The following is a 19,526-nucleotide window of genomic DNA, read 5'->3' as shown; positions in this document are numbered from 1 at the left end:
TAAATACTTTATGTTTTATTTTCTTTTGATAGTTTGCCTGTATACAATAATCCTATTGCATGTGTCAATTTTTTTATAACTGGTAGGCTGCACAAACTCAAAATTTTTATTTAATATAAAAAAATAGTCCTGGAATCAGTTTTTTCTTATGTTTTCGTATTCTTATGATTAAGTCATTGAATATGTTTTACGTGTATAAACTTTAAAAATGAAAACACTTTAAATATTGTGCTGGCATTTTTTCAGGTAATTTAAGGTTAGAGAACCATGTTAACACTACCGTTTGATGAGTCTGTTGTAATGCCAGAATCCCAGATGTGCAGAAAGTTTTCTAGAGAATGCGAGGACCAGAAGCAAATTAAGAAACCAGAAAGCTTTTCCAAACAGATTGTCCTTCGAGGAAAGAGCATCAAAAGGGCCCCTGGAGAAGAGACTGAGAAAGAAGAAGAGGAGGAAGACAGGGAAGAGGAAGATGAAAACGGGTTGCCCAGAAGGAGGGGTCTTAGGAAAAAAAAGACGACCAAGCTCCGACTGGAGAGGGTCAAGTTCAGGAGACAGGAAGCTAACGCGCGGGAGAGGAACAGGATGCATGGCCTCAATGACGCCCTGGACAATTTGAGAAAAGTGGTTCCCTGCTATTCTAAAACCCAAAAACTGTCCAAAATAGAAACTTTACGACTGGCCAAAAACTACATCTGGGCACTTTCTGAAATTCTGAGAATCGGCAAGAGACCTGATCTGCTCACGTTCGTCCAAAACTTATGCAAAGGTCTTTCCCAGCCAACTACAAACTTGGTGGCAGGCTGCTTGCAGCTCAATGCCAGGAGTTTCCTGGTGGGTCAGGGCGGGGAGGCTGCACACCACACAAGGTCACCCTACTCTACCTTCTACCCACCCTACCACAGCCCTGAGCTCACCACTCCCCCAGGGCATGGAACTCTTGATAATTCCAAGTCCATGAAACCCTACAATTATTGCAGTGCGTATGAATCCTTCTATGAAAGCACTTCCCCTGAGTGTGCCAGCCCTCAGTTTGAAGGTCCCTTAAGTCCTCCCCCAATTAACTATAATGGGATATTTTCCCTGAAGCAAGAAGAAACCTTGGACTATGGCAAAAATTACAATTATGGCATGCATTACTGTGCAGTGCCACCCAGGGGTCCCCTTGGGCAGGGTGCCATGTTCAGGTTGCCCACCGACAGCCACTTCCCTTACGACTTACATCTGCGCAGCCAATCTCTCACCATGCAAGATGAATTAAATGCAGTTTTTCATAATTAATGAGGAAAATGAAAATAAACAGTGGTCATTCACCTCCCCCGTCTAATTAAGACAAAGCAGATGCTTGTGGGCTGAATAATTGGCACAACTCTATCTAAGGTGTTTACTAGTTTCTGGAGTGTGTTTCAACTATTGTGAGAATTTTCTATGTAATAATAAATCTCTTTTCCTATGAGAACTTCTTTTCCTTTCCTTTTGTTCTGTAAAGCACTGTGATTTTGTTTCTACTGGAAGGATTTATTTTTCATGTTTTATTTTCTTTTAAATTCATTTAATTTGTTTGAGCAAGGTGTCTAAGAATATACTGTTGAATAAAGACATGCACACAGCATAATTCAATGTCTATTTCAGTTGTACAGTAAGTAATTATGAAAATGCATGTTATTAAAATCAAATGAATAAAATGTGTTTATAATTATTAGGAATTTATATATTATGTATCTCTGAAAAATCAAACATTTAAAAAATCGAGAATAACACTAAGCTGACAATGATATTGGAAGATGCATTTGAGGATGTACAACAGTATAAAAAGCTATGCAATTTTCTTTTTATTAAGAACGAGTCTAAATGCATTGGATTGGTAACTATTCCTCTTCAAGGATTTGCAGATGGGGCAACGTGATATTTGGGTAGGTGGTGTCATAATTTGGAACAATTATTTCAATCCTAAACAAAAAATTTTCAGCACTTGTTTTGTATTGTTCAGAAATTATCTGTACAGGTTTGTTATCACAATGTATAATTGTGTTTTTCCACCCACATTTTTAAAGCAATTAAATAGATATTTCCACTCCTAAAGGACATCTATTAACTGTGATATTTTTGCATGATACTTATTATTTCCTGGTACACAGCTGCTTTCTGTCTCCAACCTTCCCTCCTCCCCATTTCAGAAATATTTCTGGATTTCAAAATCAGACGAGATAAAACAAATTTCTTAAACAAAATGGCCAAAGTGCTTACATGATTGTTTTTTAAGTAACTTAAATGAAAGAAGAGGTGCCCATGAGGGTTAAACATCCTGGGGAAACAATGATAAATCCTGGTAACCTTCAGCTCGAGCCGAAATTTGGTGGCAAATTTCCAGCAAACACCAGAGTGGATGTTAAAACTGGAAGGTTTTCCTCTGTGCCTTTTAAATAAGTCTGGCCGATTAGAGGCTAAATTCTGTGTGAGTGTAAGTTTAAACCCTACTGGAAAAACGCAAAGCAGCTCGCCCTCTTAAGCACAACTAAGCCCCTTCCAAAATAAAAACCAAGGTGGCAGTGACCTCACTCCAGATGCTCCTGTACTCAGGTTGCCTCCCGAGAGCAAGATGGGGACAGCTGCGAAGGCTGGTGAGGCCACTAGAAATGGGTCCCGGGGTGGCAGGACCGCGCGGGGCTGGTTGGGCCGGGGCAGGGGTCCGCGGCCCACGGCTGCGCCCACGCTGCCCTCTTTTGTGCCCTGAAGGCCCGACGGCGCCTCGCGGGAGGCGCGGCGAGGAGTGAAGGCGGCTTTCCTTCACCTGCGGTCACCGGCGCGCAGGGACACGGGCTGCACTGCCCGGGTGCGGCCCGCAGTGGGCGCCCTCGGGCCTGGGGCCGCGGCTCTCGTACCGTGTGGCCGCGGAAGAGACTTCACCATCGTCGGGGGCGGGCCCGCCAGACCCTGCCCCGAACCGGGAGGAGGCGACCTCTTGGCGATGAGGCCCCGAAAGGTGGGAAAAGGGTTCCCCACTTCACCTGTGCAGCGGGGCACGCGCGGCGGCGACCGCTCCAGTTTGCCCAAGTTCGGCTAAAGACCTGCTTCGTCCTGCCGCTCCACGGCTGGCGGGGTTTCTTGAGCCAAGTTCGAGAGACGCAGCTTCCCTGGTCTCCAAGCTCCCCTGCCTTAAACTCCCCGTCCCGCGGCGCGTATGGCCGCTGCGCTCCCACGGGCAAGGGTGCCAGTAGTCGCTGGCGCGGGACTGGACGGGTGATGAAAGCACTTGCCCCTTCAAACCCCTCGAAGGCAGGGGCAAAGGAGTCGGGAAAGGGGAAGCCGAGTGCCCCCTTAGGGACAGAGAGAAGTTTGCCTTAGGTAGAGAGCCAGCCGCCTGTCCCCTGTGTGTCGCGGACGCAGGAGTGACTGGCCGTTGCTTCCTCGCATCCTCGCACACCTGCCCTTCCCTGGGACTGTGTCCTGGGCTGCCTGGCCTCGTTAAGGTCCCCCAGACGCTGACTCTGATCATTGCTCACCGTGTCTGAGCAAAGAGCACGAAAGTGAGGAAGCATCTGAAACTAGAAGAATCTGTTGTGTTTAATTTTTAAAACAGGCAGTTCTGTTTAGCCTTTAGCGGAATAGGTGCGGTCTCTCCCCCTACCCTTGCTCTCTCCAAGGTGACCCGCCCTGCGCCTTCTCAGTGTCTGGTTGGTCCAGAAAACCTTTGAAAGCTGTATAGTGTTTCCACGGTCACAAACTCATGTTGGAAGTAGAGGCTGCAACAGGAGATGCGTTCTCTTGTCTCCCTTCTGGCAATGTGGGAAAGCTACGAAGAAAAGCAGCTGGCTGAATGTCTGGGGAAGAAGCAAACATTCAGAAAAAGCGTCTCATCTGAGAGCTTTCTTCGCATGAAATTCAAGCAAGAGTGGGACTGTAGGCAAAGACCCCAGAGATAATGAAATTTCTTCCGTAATTGGGATGCACAAATCTGATGTGTGCTCTCTCCTTCAGTGGACTGGTGGAATCCAGGATACTGTGCTGTGTGTGAGCAGGGTGTGTGGGACTGATTCCTGTGACTTAATCATCCTTCAGATTTCAGATGACTCCTGGAATCACCCAGTTGCCCCCTTTACACTCACCAAGGGCAGAGTATCAGTTCTCTTCCTTAATAGGGCTGTCTCTGTTCCCTGTTGACTGCAACCCCAAGAAATCATTTGATTTGTTCATTCATACACCAAATCACAGATTCAAAGCCCTGCAGAATCCGTTTAAGTGATACTTTTATGGTATCACTCCAATGGAAGAGGAAATAGCATAGAACAGAGACTGCAGTTTAGGATCAGGAAGGCTTGGAAACAGATTTGGGTCAAAATGCTACTTCACTGCTCACCTGTTATTGCAACCGCAGTGAGATAGTACACAGCGCCCAGGAGGTTTAAGGTCAGAATACCTTAGCTCCTTGCCCAATTCCTGACCTCATACTTTCCTTACCTCCCAGGATGAGAGGTCTTTACTGTCTTTCAAATTGATTAAGCATCTCTTCTTTTGAGTATTATGTGACTCCCATATTTAACTTCTCAAAAGTTTGTCTTTTCTCCTTCAACAGGATTATATATATATATATATTATATATATACATACATCTATATAAGTGGTCTTAACAAAGTACTCTTGCCTGAAAAATCCCATGGACGGAGGAGCCTGGTAGGCTGCAATCCATGGGGTCGCTAAGATCCAACACAACTGAGCGACTTCACTTTGACTTTTCACTTTCATGCATTGGAGAAGGAAATGGCAACCCACTCCAGTATTCTTGCCTAGAGAATCCCAAGGGTGGGGGAGTCTGGTGGGCTGCCATCTATGGGGTCGCACAGAGTTGGACACGACTGAAGCAACTTAGTAGCAGCAGCAGCAGCAACAAAGTAAAGATGCGTTTCTCACTCATATAAGAGAAGCAGTAGGTAACATAGGACCTGTATGGCTGTTCAAAGGCACCAGAAGCTTAGGCTCCATCTCCCTTTCTACTCCACTAAACTTAGTATGGGGCTTTCATTCTCAAGTTCACCTCATGGCCCAAGATGGCTGCTGGAGTTTAGTCATTGCATCCTCATTCCAATTAAGAAGCAGAAAAGAGGGTGGCAAAAGGATATGCCGCCTACCTGATCAGATCACTTTAGAGAATATTTGTGAAAGCAGGCCCCCAATGACTCTACTTATATTTCACTGACCACTTCGAGATTCAAGAGAAACTGCAAAATACATTCTTTTCATCAGAACATAGTGCCACCTGGAATGAATTCAGGTCCTGTGAATAAGACAAACAAAAAGGAGAAAATGGATATTGGTTAGGCGTCTAGTATCTATCAATCTCTGCCATGCGTCTCCTCTAAATTCTGAAGCCTCAAGGTTTGAACCTCACCTTTTACACTTTGAGGACCTCCTCAGCAGTTTGCCTTGCACATCATAGGTATTCATTATAATTTTCAGCTGTTTCAAAAATCCTCATGATGGTTTGGAAGGGAAACATTTCAGGACATGTCTTCCATCTGTGTGTTAATGAGATACACTGCATATCAAACCTCCACTGGACCACTGATGCAGTACATCCATCCTTCATTAGTATCCCTTGAGGGACTGTCTTGAATCACACTGACCTTTATATCCCCACACTGCACTGCTCCTGGCCTCCAACATAATACTTGCATGCCACCCATGGCATTACCTGCCTTACTCACAAGAGTTTAGCCTGCCAGATAAGAGGCTTAGTACAGTGAGCCCCATCCCTTTCCGGCTGTATGGTTTGCTTGCCTCTTTCCAAGACCAACGTCTTTACCTCTGCTGTTCACCAGTTCCTTCTTCTCCTCTCTCAGATCTTATACTTTTCCTAAGTATTTTTTTTTTCTGTTTCTACTATCTCTTTCCTCTTTGACTACATACATTCATGCTACCAAATAGTTTCTTTGGCTTCCCCAGCTTATAGATTCTAAGCAGATTTGTTCTTAAGTCCAGTCCTCCTCCTCTCTCCTTGTGAAATGCAAGACCTCCAGTCTCTTGCTGTCTGGATTTTGAAAGCATGAAAGGAGAGGATTTCATCTACCATTCCTGGCGCTACCGATGCCTTTTCTCAGGCATGCCCCCATGCACAGGTTGCCTGTGCCAGTGCCACCTCCAATGAAGCATTATGTGGCCGAAGTTATACTGTGTAGCCCACCTGGTGTCACCGACACACCTTTGACCCCCATCAAATGTCTTCTGAGTGTTTGTGATCTCCCTTAAAACTGCTTTCCTTCTCTCTCACCTCTATGTGGGTCTCTGGCTTATACCAAAAAAATATGTTCATATTTTGAAGAGAGGGCAAAGCTCTTGAGTTCCTGATAAGGGTCTCTTGCTTTAATGACCCAGCTCTCTTGGTCCCAAGGCACTCAGGCACACAGGGAGATGGGTCTGGGTAGATTCAAACATGGCCTCTTGTTTTTTCAAAGCTTGTCTCCCCTTGGCACTGATACTGAGTTGTCTTCAATGCATCTGAGCCATTCCATATGTGTGGGGTATCCTCCCTTTCCAACTGCTGCTGCTGCTAAGTCGCTTCAGTCGTGTCCGACTCTGCGCGACCCCATAGACGGCAGCCCACCAGGCTCTCCCGTCCCTGGGATTCTCCAGGCAAGAACACTGGAGTGGGTTGCCATTTCCTTCTCCAATGCATGCAAGTGAAAAGTGAAAGTGAAGTCGCTCAGTCGTGTCCGACTCTTAGTGACCCCATGGACTGCAGCCCGCCAGGCTCCTCCATCCATGGGATTTTCCAGGCAAGAGTACTGGAATGGGGTGCCATTGCCTTCTCCGTCCCTTTCCAACAGGAACCCTATTTATTAATCAGGCTTCAGTGGAAACCCCAAATAGGACAAGGTTCAAGTTCTTCCTGTGAGTAGCTGTATACCAGGAGCATAGGAAGGGGAGGGTCTATGCCCTGTACTCTTATACTAAAGTATATTAACATGATGCTCTAACCTAGGCAGAAACCCAGCTATGTATATGAGGTGTGCTCAATCATGTTTGACTCTGTGACCCCACAGACTATAGCCCACCAGCCTCCTCTATCTGTGTAATTGTATAGGCAAGAATAGAGGAGTGGGTTGCCATGCCCTCCTCCGTGGGATCTTCCTGACCCAAGGATTGAACCTGCATCTCTTGCCTCTCCTACATTGGCAGACCAATGGCTCTTTACCACTGAGCCACGTGGGAAGCACTGTGTATATAAGGCTTTCTTTCCAAGAGAAATCAAACCAAAGCAGCAACAAAAGACCCTTCATCTTTGTAAAGCCCCCACCTAGACTTTTCCCCTCTTTCCTTCCTAGCCAAAGTTCTTCAATAAGTATTTGTCTCCAGAATGTCTCACCTTCTCTAGCACCTTCTCTCTTTAATCTGCTGTAGCCCTTCTTTCATCTCTACCACCTGAGGCTCCATGTATTTTAGTATTTACCCCTAAAAAATCCTTTTAACAAAGCATATTAATGTTTCAAAGAAAGAACTGTGCCCCAGCCAACAAGAAGCTGCCGCGGGCTTAGCAGCCAGTGAACCAGCCCTGGGGCAAGCGCCGTGCCCCTGTGGCGCCTCTGGGAGGTGAAGGGCTGGGACAAAAGGATGTGGCTCCACGTGCTGGTTGGGCACTGCGGGCCAAGGAAGGAGGTGGACATCCTGGACCAGAGAGGGTTTAGACAGATGGGTAAATAAATAAATAAGAAAAAGGAAGGGGGGCAGGGTGGGGAGTGTATAAAAACCACTGACAAAAAGAATTCAGATATCATCAAATTGGAAAAGTTGACTAGAGCTCTCATTATACAAGGCCCTGGGGGCCAGGTGGGGAATACAGAGGATCACCCAAGGGTGTTAAGGCTGAGGGCCCAACTTTCTCAGTTACTTCCATTAGCTTTGCACCCCTGGGCAAGCAACACGCATGATATTGCAGATTCTTAGTTTCTGATAAAATAAGGTTCATAACGAAAAAACGGTTTACTGATATTCAATGCTTTTCATCCAATCCTTATTCTCATTGCTGTCTCTCTGGCTGCTCCCGCCCTCCCAAGCTATTGTGGGTTTCCTCTCACTTTATTAACTATCCTTCTGTGTGCTTCACAAGCCCATCCTCCCCTTACCTTTCCTCGGCCCTTTGCACCTCTTCCTTGCCTTGCAGACCCCACTTCTCCTCCTGTCCCATCTATATGAAAACTACGAGATCTGCACTTAAGCCCACCAAATATCTTCACTTGAATATCCCATTGTCTTCTAAAACAGTCTATAATGAAACACTACGCCTAAACACTCCCCCTCCAAAACACTACCCGCTCCTACCAGCCTTATTCAGAACATTACTGAAGTTTCCTGTGAATAAAGTCTCTGAGCCTTCTTTGTTTAAATGAGCACAAATGTGAAAAACATTTTGTAAAAAAAAAAAAAAATTAAATATTTCTTATATTTCCTTCTTTTTCTGGCCATTGCCCTTTGAAGTTAGTCTTCAGGTTCTGTTGACTCCCCTTATCCCTTCACATCTAGACTAATTTACCAATCTCCAAACTAATTACTTCCTGGTGGCTCAGTCTGTAAAGAATATGCATGCAATTCGAGAGACCTGGATTTGATCCTTGGGTCCAAAAAGATCCCCTGGAGAAGGAAATGGCAACTCACTCCAGTTTTCCTGCTGGGAAATTCCCATGGACAGAGGAACTTGGCGGGCTACAGTCCATGGGGTCACAAGAGTTGAACATGACTTAGCGACTAAATAACCACCACCAAGCTAAACACCCCTACTCCACCCTTCCTCCTTCCAGCCAGTTTCCCAAGGTCAGCTTAATCTTCCCAAACTACTCTAACACTCAAATCCCTTAGAGTAACATCTTTCATAGTTCTCATTTTCTATCTGATGAATGATAAAAATTTTTAATTTGTCTAAATTCTCCATATTGAAAGTTAAATCAACTGCTGACCTCATATAGGAGTTAGAATTTATAAAGAGCGTTTCATGTATTCATCTTATTTAATCCTGGGAATTTTATCATGAGATAATAATCCTTATGATTCTTATTTTATTGGAAACAGAATCAGCCAAGTCATATCACTCATCCATGGGCTCAGAGACCATAGACATAAGTGGACAAAGCCAGTTCTCAGATTTTTGCCCCTTAGTTGAGCACCTAAGGTTTCATGTCCTCTTTTCCAACCTGATATCCTGTTTCATTATATAAATGGTTTTCACCCACTTTTTTTTTTTAAGCATCAGTACCCTTTATTTTCAGATGATTTCTTAGGAGCTAGTATACACATGAAAATGTTTCTGACCTTGGTAAAGATAGGTGTGGAGAGTCAAGAACCAAGACACTCCCCATCTCTGCCCTAGCTCCTGAGATATCTTTGAGGAGCAAGATTAGACAACCTCTACTCTACATCTGGTTCCATTACTTTATGGCAGATAGATGGGGAAACAGTGGAAACAGTGTCAGACTTTTTTGGGGGGAGCTCAGAAATCACTGCAGATGGTGATTCCAGCCATGAAATTAAAAGACGCTTACTCCTTGGAAGGAAAGTTATGACCAACCTAGATAGCATATTCAAAAGCACAGATATTACTTTGCAAACAAAGGTCCGTCTAGTCAAGGCTATGGTTTTTCCAGTGGTCATGTATGGATGAAAGAGTTGCACTGTGAAGAAAGCTGAGCGCTGAAGAATTGATGCTTTTGAACTGTGGTGTTGGAGAAGACTCTTGAGAGTGCCTTGGACTGCAAGGTGATCCAACCAGTCCATCCTAAAGGAGATCAGTCCTGGGTGTTCACTGGAAGGAATGATGCTGAAGCTGAAACTCTAATACTTTGGCCACCTCATGCAAAGAGTTGACTCACTGGAAAAGACCCTGATGCTGGGAGAGATTGGGAGCAGGAGGAGAAGGGCACAACAGAGGATGAGATGGCTGGATGGCATCACTGACTCAATGGACATGAGTCTGAGTGAACTCCGGGAGTTGGTGATGGACAGGGAGGCCTGGCGTGCTGCGATTCATGGGGTCACAAAGAGTTGGACACGAATGAGCGACTGAACTGAACTGAACTGAACTCTACAGACACACATGCTTGCATGCTAAGTTGCCCCAGTTGTATCCGACTCTTTGTGACATCATGGACTGTAGCTGCCAGGCTCCTCTGTCAATGGGATTCTCAGGCAAGAAGAGTGGAGTGGGGTGCCATGCCCTCCTCCAGGGGATCTTCCCGACCCAGTGATCGAACCCACCTCCTGCATTGGCAGGCAGGTTCTTTACCACTAGGACAACCTGGGAAGTCCCTACAGGTGTACATCCCTGGTTGAACATGTTTACTGTATGTTGATCCTCCAGCTGTTGAGACGCTCTCATTTCTATTCTTTATCATTTCAAACTCACGTGTCCTTCAAGGCCACCTACATGAAGCTTCCCAGTTCTCTCTAGTGTGCAGTGACGTCATGCTGCTCTGAAGTCACAGCTCTATTGTTTGGATCACATAGTTGTCAACTAAATGTTCACTGTCTAGACATCGTGTTATAATCAAAATCTCATTTAGGTCATACATTGCTATTTTTTAACTTTTTATTTTGTATTGGGATATAACTGGTTAACAATGTTGTGATAGTCTTATGTGAACAGCAAAGGGATTCAGCCATACATACACATGTAAACGTGCCTTGCTATTTAAGTTAGAGATTTGACTAGATTGTACACTCTATGTGAGCAGGGGCAATGTTTTAATCCTCCTTGTGCCTCTATGGGGCATGCAGTCATTAAGTTCTTGATTCATTGATTGTAATTAGTGCTATAAGCTCTTGTTTTATTTCAGAGTAACCTCAGTTCAAAGGCAAAACAGCACAAAACCTTCATATCCAACAACTGACACTGAGCAACCATGTAAGATTCAGATTTTTCACCTTTAAAGTGAGAATAACACATATGTCATAGGGTTTTGAAGATAAAATGCAATCTTTATGAAAAGTGCTTAGCCCACTTCCTGATTCAAATTAAGCAAGCAGCTGATGAAACTGCTATTATTTCTATTACAAGTATGGTATAAGCATATTTTTATACCTTGTTTCTCTCCAAAGTTTGAAAAAGGTAGTACTGCAATGAGAACTCTGAAGAAGAGAGGTTGAAGAATCTTTTTAATATCAGGAAGGGGAGGAAGACTCAAATAAGTTCAGAGAATTTACATTGGAGTATAAAGCAGGAACCAAAAAAGAAAAAGTTTAAAGGACTCATCAGAATTGCCTACAAGAATCCAATCAAGTCCTAGATTTGGAGGTCAGGATTCTCAAGTTTTGCTAAGCATCAAAATCACCCAGAGATCATTTTTTGGAACGTCAGTTCTCAGGTTCCACCTCTGCTTACTAAATCCTTTGCTACTTCATCACCTGGTCCACATACGTCCCTGGAATGTCAATACCAGAGACATTGGTATGGTATGTTTGTGACTCTTTGTGACCCCATGGACTATAGCCCACCAGGCTTTTCTGTCCATGGGTTTCTCCAGGCAAGAATTCTGGAGTGGTTTCCCATTTCCTTCTCCAGGGGATCTCCCTGACCCCAGGATCAAACCCGGGTCTCCCGCATTGCAGGCATATTCTTTACTGTGTAAGCCACCATGGAAGCCCCCCAAAACATTCAGTTCAGTTCAGTCACTCAGTCGTGTCTGACTCTTTGCAACCCCATGAATCACAGCACGCCAGGCCTTCCTGTCCATCACCAACTCCAGGAGTTCATTCAAACTCGTGTCCATCGAAAAGGTGATGCCATCCAGCCATCTCATTCTCTGTCATCCCCTTCTCCTCCTGCCCCCAATCCCTCCCAGCATCAGAGTCTTTTCCAATGAGTCAGCTCTTCGCATGAGGTGGCCAAAGTATTGGAGTTTCAGCTGCAGAATCAGTCCTTCCAATGAACACCCAGGACTGATATCCTTTAGAATGGACTGGTTGGATCTCCTTGCAGTCCAAGGGACTCTCAAGAGTCTTCTCCAACACTACAGTTCAAAAGCATCAATTCTTCGGCGCTCAGTTTTCTTCACAGTCCAACTCTCACATCCATACACGACCACTGGAAAAACCATAGCCTTGACTAGACGGACCTTTGTTGGCAAAGTAATGTCTCTGCTTTTGAATATGCTATCTAGGTTGGTCATAACTTTCCTTCCAAGAGTAAGTATCTTTTAATTTCATGGCTGCAGTCACCATCCGCAGTGATTTTGGAGCCCAGAAAAATAAAGTCTGACACTGTTTCCACTGTTTCCCCATCTATTTGCCATGAAGTGATGGGACCGGATGCCATGATCTTCATTCTCTGAATGTTGAGTTTTAAGCCAACTTTCTCACTCTCCTCTTTCACTTTCATCAAGAGGCTTTTTAGTTCCTCTTCACTTTCTGCCATAAGGATTGTGTCATCTGCATATCTGAGGTTATTGAGATTTCTCCCAGCAATCTTGATTCCAGCTTGTGCTTCTTCCAGCCCAGTGTTTCTCATGATGTACTCTGCATAGATGTTAAATAAGCAGGGTGACAATATACAGCCTTGATGTACTCCTTTTCCTATTTGGAACCAGTCTGTTGTTCCATGTCCAGTTCTAACTGTTGCTTCTTGACCTGCATATAGGTTTCTCAAGAGGCCGGTTAGGTGGTCTGGTATTCCCATCTCTTTGAGAATTTTCCACAGTTTATTGTGATCTACACAGACAAAGGCTTTGGCATAGTCAATAAAGCAGAAATAGATGTTTTTCTGGAACTCTCTTGCTTTTTCCATGATCCAGCAGATGTTGGCAATTTGATCTCTGGTTCCTCTGCCTTTTCTTCAACCAGCTTGAACATCTGGAAGTTCACGGTTCACGTATTGCCGAAGCCTGGCTTGGAGAATTTTGAGCATTACTTTACTAGCGTGTAAGATGAGTGCAATTGTGCGGTAGTTTGAGCATTCTTTGGCATTGCCTTTCTTTGGGATTGGAATGAAAACTGACCTTTCCAAAACGTATTAACTCCTGCTAAATCTGAACAGTATGAATATTTTTCTAAGTACAAGTTTGACTGAGGTTGCACATTGTGATACAAATTTAGTATAGTGAACTTAATCAATATATTGTTAATAAAATAAAAAATGGAGTCCCTTGCATATAGTAAAAGTAAGTACTAGTTCATCTGAAACTTTGTTTCATATACACACACACTCTCACACATAGAGTACAATGTATTTTATGACATCGAATGTCAGGTAAAGATGAGTGAAAGAAAAGCTGAAATGTCTTTTCAACTCTCAGAAAGATAGTTGGAAACAGACTATAGAAAAGAACTAAGAAGAGGAAGAATACTGGGTGCCCATTAGTGTTTGGCAATTGATTGATGAATTGGAAGAATTGATGCTTTTGAACTGTGGTGCTGGAGAAGACTCTTGAGAGTCCCCTGGACAGCAAGGAGATCAAACCAGTCAATCCTAAAGGATATCAACCCTGAATATTGATTGGCAGGACTGATGCTGAAGCTCCAATACTTTGGCCACCTGATGTGCAGTGCCGACTCCTTGGAAAAGACCCTGATGCTGAGAAAGACTGGGGACAAAAGGAGAAGAGAGTGGCTGAGGATGAAGTGGGTAAGTAGTAGCACCAACGCAATGGACATGAACTTGAGCAAACTCTGGGAGATAGTGGAGGACGGGGAAGCCTGGAGTGCTGTAGTCCGTGGGGTCACAAAGAGCAACTGAACATTAGTGTTTGTGTTAAAGAAGAAAGCAAGTGCAGTTCCAACATGAGTCTCAGCCTTTGTACAGCAGTGTTGGTCAGGAATATCACAGCTGTGTGATCTGCTGAGACACAAAGGTCGTTTTTCTTTCCAACTTTCGAGCAGTCAGCACTCTAGGCAAAAAGTTGGATAAACACGTAGAAGACCTGAGATAAGTCATTAGCAATGGTACCCAACTATTTTGGCATTCTTCCTAGTACACTTCTGAAATACATGCACTCTTAAATCCCCCTTGCTGAACGTTCTGTATTTATTTCTTCTCAAATATAATGGAAGTAAAATTAGTCATGAAGGAGTATTTTGTGTGTTTATATTAAGACATAACCCGAGATAACAGAGGACATCCACATGGATCCTGACCTGAGACTGTCCCTCCTCTTTTGTGTATAAATACAGACTTGCATTAAATACAGATTTCCTCATGGCAGTATCTTAAAAGACTGTGGGCTTATCCCAATGGATAGGGCTTTCCTGGTGGCTCAGGGGGTAAAGAATCCACATGCAATGCAGGAGATGGGGGTTCGATCCCCAATTTGGGAAGATCCCCTGCAGGAGGAAATGGCAACCCACTCTGGTATTCTTGCTAGGAGAATCCCACGGACAGAGGAGCCTGGGGGGCTACAGTCCATAGGGTTGCAAAAAGTTGGATGTGACTGAGCAGCTTAGCACACATCCACATAATGGATAAACTGGTCTTTGTGCATATTCTCCAAGACTGTCTCGTGGACTTGGAAAATAAAAGAGCTATCTCCCCAACCAACTTTTAAAATTTTATTATTTACTGCATCTGGAGATTGCAAATTCCTACTGAGTAACCACACAAGGGGGTCCCATGTCACATCAAATAGGATCTAGACGGGAATGTAGACTGACCAGCACCAGCAGAAAACTGGAATTGTAGTTAAAAAAAGGAAACTGTACCAGAATCTCACCTTCCCTGCTGTATATTCAGGACTCTGTAGACATAGATTTCAATTAGTATGTGACTCAATGCCAATGGAGAGAGGAATAGAAGTACTGCCAAGCTTCCTTACAAAACACTAGAGCAACACTTGTGTAATAGCCTTTTAAAAAGACATATTTATGAATTCTTGGAGGTTTCATTTTCTTTTTAAAAAAATTAATTTGTTTATTTAATTGGAGGCTAATTACTTTACAATATTATAGTGGTTTTCTTTAATTCAACAAATCAATGCTGTTGGCTTCTTAAGGGAATGTCTGTGAAAAATTACTTCTAATATTGGAACCTTTCAAGGGTGTGTCATTTACAACATTGTTAAGATTCTACTCTAACTGATGATGCTTCCAGCATTAGATGACGATTTAGTAATTATAACACCATCATAACACAGTCCCCCATTTTGCCAACTAAACTACTTTGCATGGTTGGAAACATTCTGAATATAAAAGGAAACTGAGTCACAGTTGCAGTTTGATAACTGAAAGACTCATAAGCATTCAGTGAATGCTTAGAAAAGTACAATATTTCAAAAGTATAAGTGGGATTTACTTATTAAAGGGGATTTTTATATCAGCACTGTTTACTAGGATATAGTAATTCCATGAGGATCATGGAATTTACTAGGTACTAGGCCAGCTACTTTAAAAAAGAAAAAAAAAACAATATAGTGGGTGTTGGCCTTCACCTTTCTCTGTACCAAAAGGGGGAGAAAAATGAAGGATTCAATGAGAGGAGTTGTTTCTTCAACAATTACTGACTGTGTCCCTGCTCTGATGAGCTCTTCGTTGCTCTGGGCAGTGAGGATACAGGGACACGACGAGACCAGCTCCCTGATCTCATGGAGTTTCCGGTGTGGTGAGGATGCCTGTGTGTCCTTCACCCAGGTAAGAGGCTGTGCCACCTTGCACCACGTGCTACTAAGAGGGGCCACGAAAAGGGTGAGCATGCGGTGAGCAGGCTAGCTGTGTCCTTGCTCTCTTGGATCCCGACTAATCAAGGCCAAAAGGACACCTGTTCACTCAACAATATCTGTTACTCAACTGCTAGTTTTCAGATACTGTATTAGATGTGGAAAACATAGAAATGAAAAAGACTCCACCACTCTCCAAGAACAGATCAAGGAGTCCAAGTCGAAGACAGACATTTAGATGAGTGTAAATTAGTAAATGAAAAGCTTTAGTAGAGTGGACACAAACGGAGGCATAATCCAGTCTGCCTCTGTGGCAGAGCTATGCAGGGAGCAGGATGAGTTTTCCAGAGGAGACACTTGAGCTGGGCTGTGGTGAGTTAGAGACATTTATTTCATAGGTGGACCGATGTGAGAAGGTGTTAGGTAGTAATGCTTCTTCTCTTGTTACATTTCCATCCAGAAGGAGGTATGACATCCTTGGCCTATCGTTAACCTCCTAAACCCTCTCTCCGGAAAAGAACGGTCTTAATCTGATTGGAAGATATTGGAAAAGAACGTTGGATGTTCTTGGCTTAGCTCCTCCTTCTTTCCAGGCAGCCTGCTCTCGTGTGTTCCCAAGAGTTTCCAGTTAAGGAACTGTCAGGGCCGCCTGCAGTGGCCCAAGGTCTTCTGTGATTATTAGGAACAGCCTGTCCCTTTCTAGGGTTGAGTTAGCAAGCTCATTTAGCTCACACTCTGAGCAACATTTTCTGACCTTAACTTTCTCAATTATAGAATTGATCTTTGGCTTCCATCTGCCTTATTTCTTATCTTATTAAGCAGTTGGATTTGAAGGGGAAGTGGATGTTACTTATTGGGAACCCCCCTCCCCCCGCCCCGGCCACTGCCGCAAGACTCTAACAGACAGGAGTATCAGGTGGAAATGTTCACCTGGAGAGGGGAAGTGCAAATCTCTTTCAGGTTGCAAGTCAGCTTGAAGAGGGTGTCTGGAATAGCATCGATTTGAGGTGAGCCTAGATTAGCCAAGGCCGCACCATGGAAAGCCTTGCAGGTCTGCAGGGGAAGTCTGCTGAAGGATCTTACACAGAGGCGTACATCAGCAAATTTACATTTTATTGCTGTGGTTACAAAGTGAGAGGCACAACCGGAACTCAGAAACCAACCAGAAAATAGTTCTAATAAAAGACAACGATGGGATAGAAAGGAAGGAAGAGACCTAAAGGGAGATGAATAGAGAGAAATCATAGTACATATTTCCTGGACCCGGAAACTGAGAAAAAATGGTTACACATCTGTGACTTGGATCAGGCAGGTTGGGATAAGAAAGCTCTCAGTTTTTAACTTGTTGAGACTAAATGCCTTGTGGACAGTCACGGTTCAGTTATGTTTAGACGGTTCGATGGCAGCTCTTTAAGTCTGGAGTTCAGGAAACTTTCCCGGTGGTCCAGTAGCTAAGACTCCTCACTTACAATGCAGGGGATGTGGGTTCGATCCCTGGTCAGGCAACCAAGATCCCACATGCCATACAGCGTGGCAGGAAAAAAAAAAAGCCTGGAGCTCAGGAGAAGTATCTGAGCTGCAGCTCTAGACTTAGGGGTATGAATAGACCTAAACCCAGAGTGTGGGTTCTGAAAAGAAAACAGGAGTAAGACTAGAGCATTGATGATGTTTCTTTAAGCACAGCCCCCTCCAGTGCTAAGCATGCCACAGGACAAGTTCTCTGTTTGCCTTTGGCGTTATTATCCCAGATTCCTCTCAAAACTGCTGTAGGACCCGTAGCATAACTGTACCAAAACAGGCCTCTGATTTCTGGATAGGATTAATAAGGACCTTACGGGAAAATTAAAACATGGTTCCTAATTTTTTATAAGTTCTTTATTGTAAAGTTCTGTGTCATGAAATCTGATGGTAACAAGGAGAGGCTGAAACTGACCACTTACACCATTCTATCACTTAAGCTGGACAATCAGTTTAGGAAGTGACAGGAGTATTTTTTTTAAAACCTCTCTAATCCTTATTTGCAATTATCTTATTTTTATTTGCAATTGTGAGAACCATAACAATTGTTTGGTAGCACTTAGGGGAAAATTTAATTAGATATTGTGGAGAAGGCAATGGCAACCCACTCCAGTACTCTTGCCTGGAAAATCCCATGGACGGAGGAGCCTGGTAGGCTGCAGACCATGGGGTCGCGAAGAGTAGGGCACGACTGAGCAACTTCACTTTCACTTTTCACTTTCATGCATTGGAGAAGGAAATGGCAACCCACTCCAGTGTTCTTGCCTGGAGAATCCCAGGGATGGGGAGCCTGGTGGGCTGCAGTCCATGGGGTCGCACAGAGTCAGACACGACTGAAGCGACTTAGCAGCAGCAGCAGCAATTAGATATTGTATGTAAATTACTCAGCCTGACTGACACATAGTGAGTGCTCAATAAATAATAGTATTATTATTTGTGAAGTAGCTGAACATTTAGATGATACAATTTCAATTACTCACAGGCAGATTACCCATAGTACTTTTTTTTTTAAGTACTAGCTAGTATTTCTCTTTTCTATCTCCTCCTTTCATTGCCAGTCTGTGTTATGCTGGGAAAGCCAGATAACTGTAATATCATCTGCTACCAAATATAATTAGGAAGAAAAATCTGTAGCCAAAACAAAACATTTTTAAAGTCGTATATAAACATTTTTTGTATTATTTGTGAATATAGATTTTTCTTACCACTATTGCCTATTGTCAGAAGTTCCCTTTGCTATGGAGCCTAGTAACACAATGAGGAATTAGGCCATCTGACTTAGCTGTGACCCCACCATCTAGCCCAAATAATAGAGATGACGCTACTTCCCACAGAAGAGAAGGGAAATGAATATTAATGAATGTTTATTGAAACTACTACAGGACCAGCACTATGTGATACTTCTTTACAGTTCATTTTATATATTCCTCCCAACAATGCAAGGAGATTAGTTTATTATGAAAATCTCATTTTTTCAGCCAATCTCATTTTTTCAGCCAAAAATTAAGGTTCAGAGCAATGAAGCAACTTGTCCAAGCGATAAATAATGGACCTGGAATTCAACCCAGGTCTCTCTGACAGGTAGCCTCACAGTCTCCACATGAACCTCATTCTCCCCCAGAGAATTACAGTAGCTCAATTAATGACGCTTCTTTGAGGCAGGTCTCATCTGGGCACTTGTCTTGTGTTTTCTCATTTAATCCTCCCAACAACCTGGGGGGCATATACTGTTATCAGATCCCTCAGGAAACTGAAATACAAAAACTAACCAGGTTCCCACAGTTGAGGAGTGATGGGGTGAATTGGATCCAAGGGGGTCTGCCTCCAGACCCCAAGCTCTCCACACCAAACCGAACAGCCTTGGATAAGACAACGAACCATGACTGTCAAAGCTGTGCACTGACATGAAAGTATGATTAGCATCAATCCAGCAGAGGAGAGGAAAATGGTGAGCAATATGATAAAGACAAGTCACCTATAAACAGGGGACGAAACACTTGCAACAACTTAGTTCCCACCTGGCCGGACCAGGAGACTAACTGGTACTGACCAGTAACACAGCGATTCCTTATCAACCCAGTTATCCAACTTGAGCAAAATTGTTTTCTCTCTAAAAATTTGGTATTAAGGGAAATAGTAAATGAACTCTTAAGCTTTCAAAATGATAATCTAACATTACTTAAAAGTCTACAAATTTGTTCCTAAATGTATTTAAATCTTACCAGTGAACATGATGCTTGGTTATTAAAAAGTAATTCTGGAGAAATTAGCTTGCAGCTACAAAATTAATATAATTCATTTATTACTTGCAGCCACAAATCAAGATGCTGTTAACATTGCTATGCGCAGTTTAATATGCACAGTAAGTTTCCATATGGCTTCAATCTT

At 43.5% G+C, this 19,526-nt stretch overlaps 1 protein-coding gene across 1 annotated transcript; it reads left to right on the top strand.

Annotated features, from left to right (window-relative positions):
* The first annotated feature begins 267 nt into the window (after window positions 1-267).
* On the top strand, window positions 268-1,281 carry NEUROD6 (neuronal differentiation 6). Its single transcript, XM_005889129.2, has one exon. It carries the CDS (start codon window positions 268-270, stop codon window positions 1,279-1,281), a length of 1,014 nt encoding a protein of 337 aa, XP_005889191.1.
* The last annotated feature ends 18,245 nt before the right edge of the window (window positions 1,282-19,526 follow it).

This window comes from Bos mutus, chromosome 4, assembly GCF_027580195.1.
Source record: "Bos mutus isolate GX-2022 chromosome 4, NWIPB_WYAK_1.1, whole genome shotgun sequence".
In the NCBI taxonomy this organism is placed as follows: domain Eukaryota; kingdom Metazoa; phylum Chordata; class Mammalia; order Artiodactyla; family Bovidae; genus Bos; species Bos mutus.
The sequence above is the reverse complement of the archived record's forward strand: the minus strand, read 5'-3'. Positions and strand labels throughout refer to the sequence as shown.

What these genes read in the sequence shown, in the direction of transcription:
- NEUROD6 (XM_005889129.2), top strand. Translation starts at nt 268, where the DNA reads ATGTTAACACTACCGTTTGATGAGTCTGTTGTAATGCCAGAATCCCAG.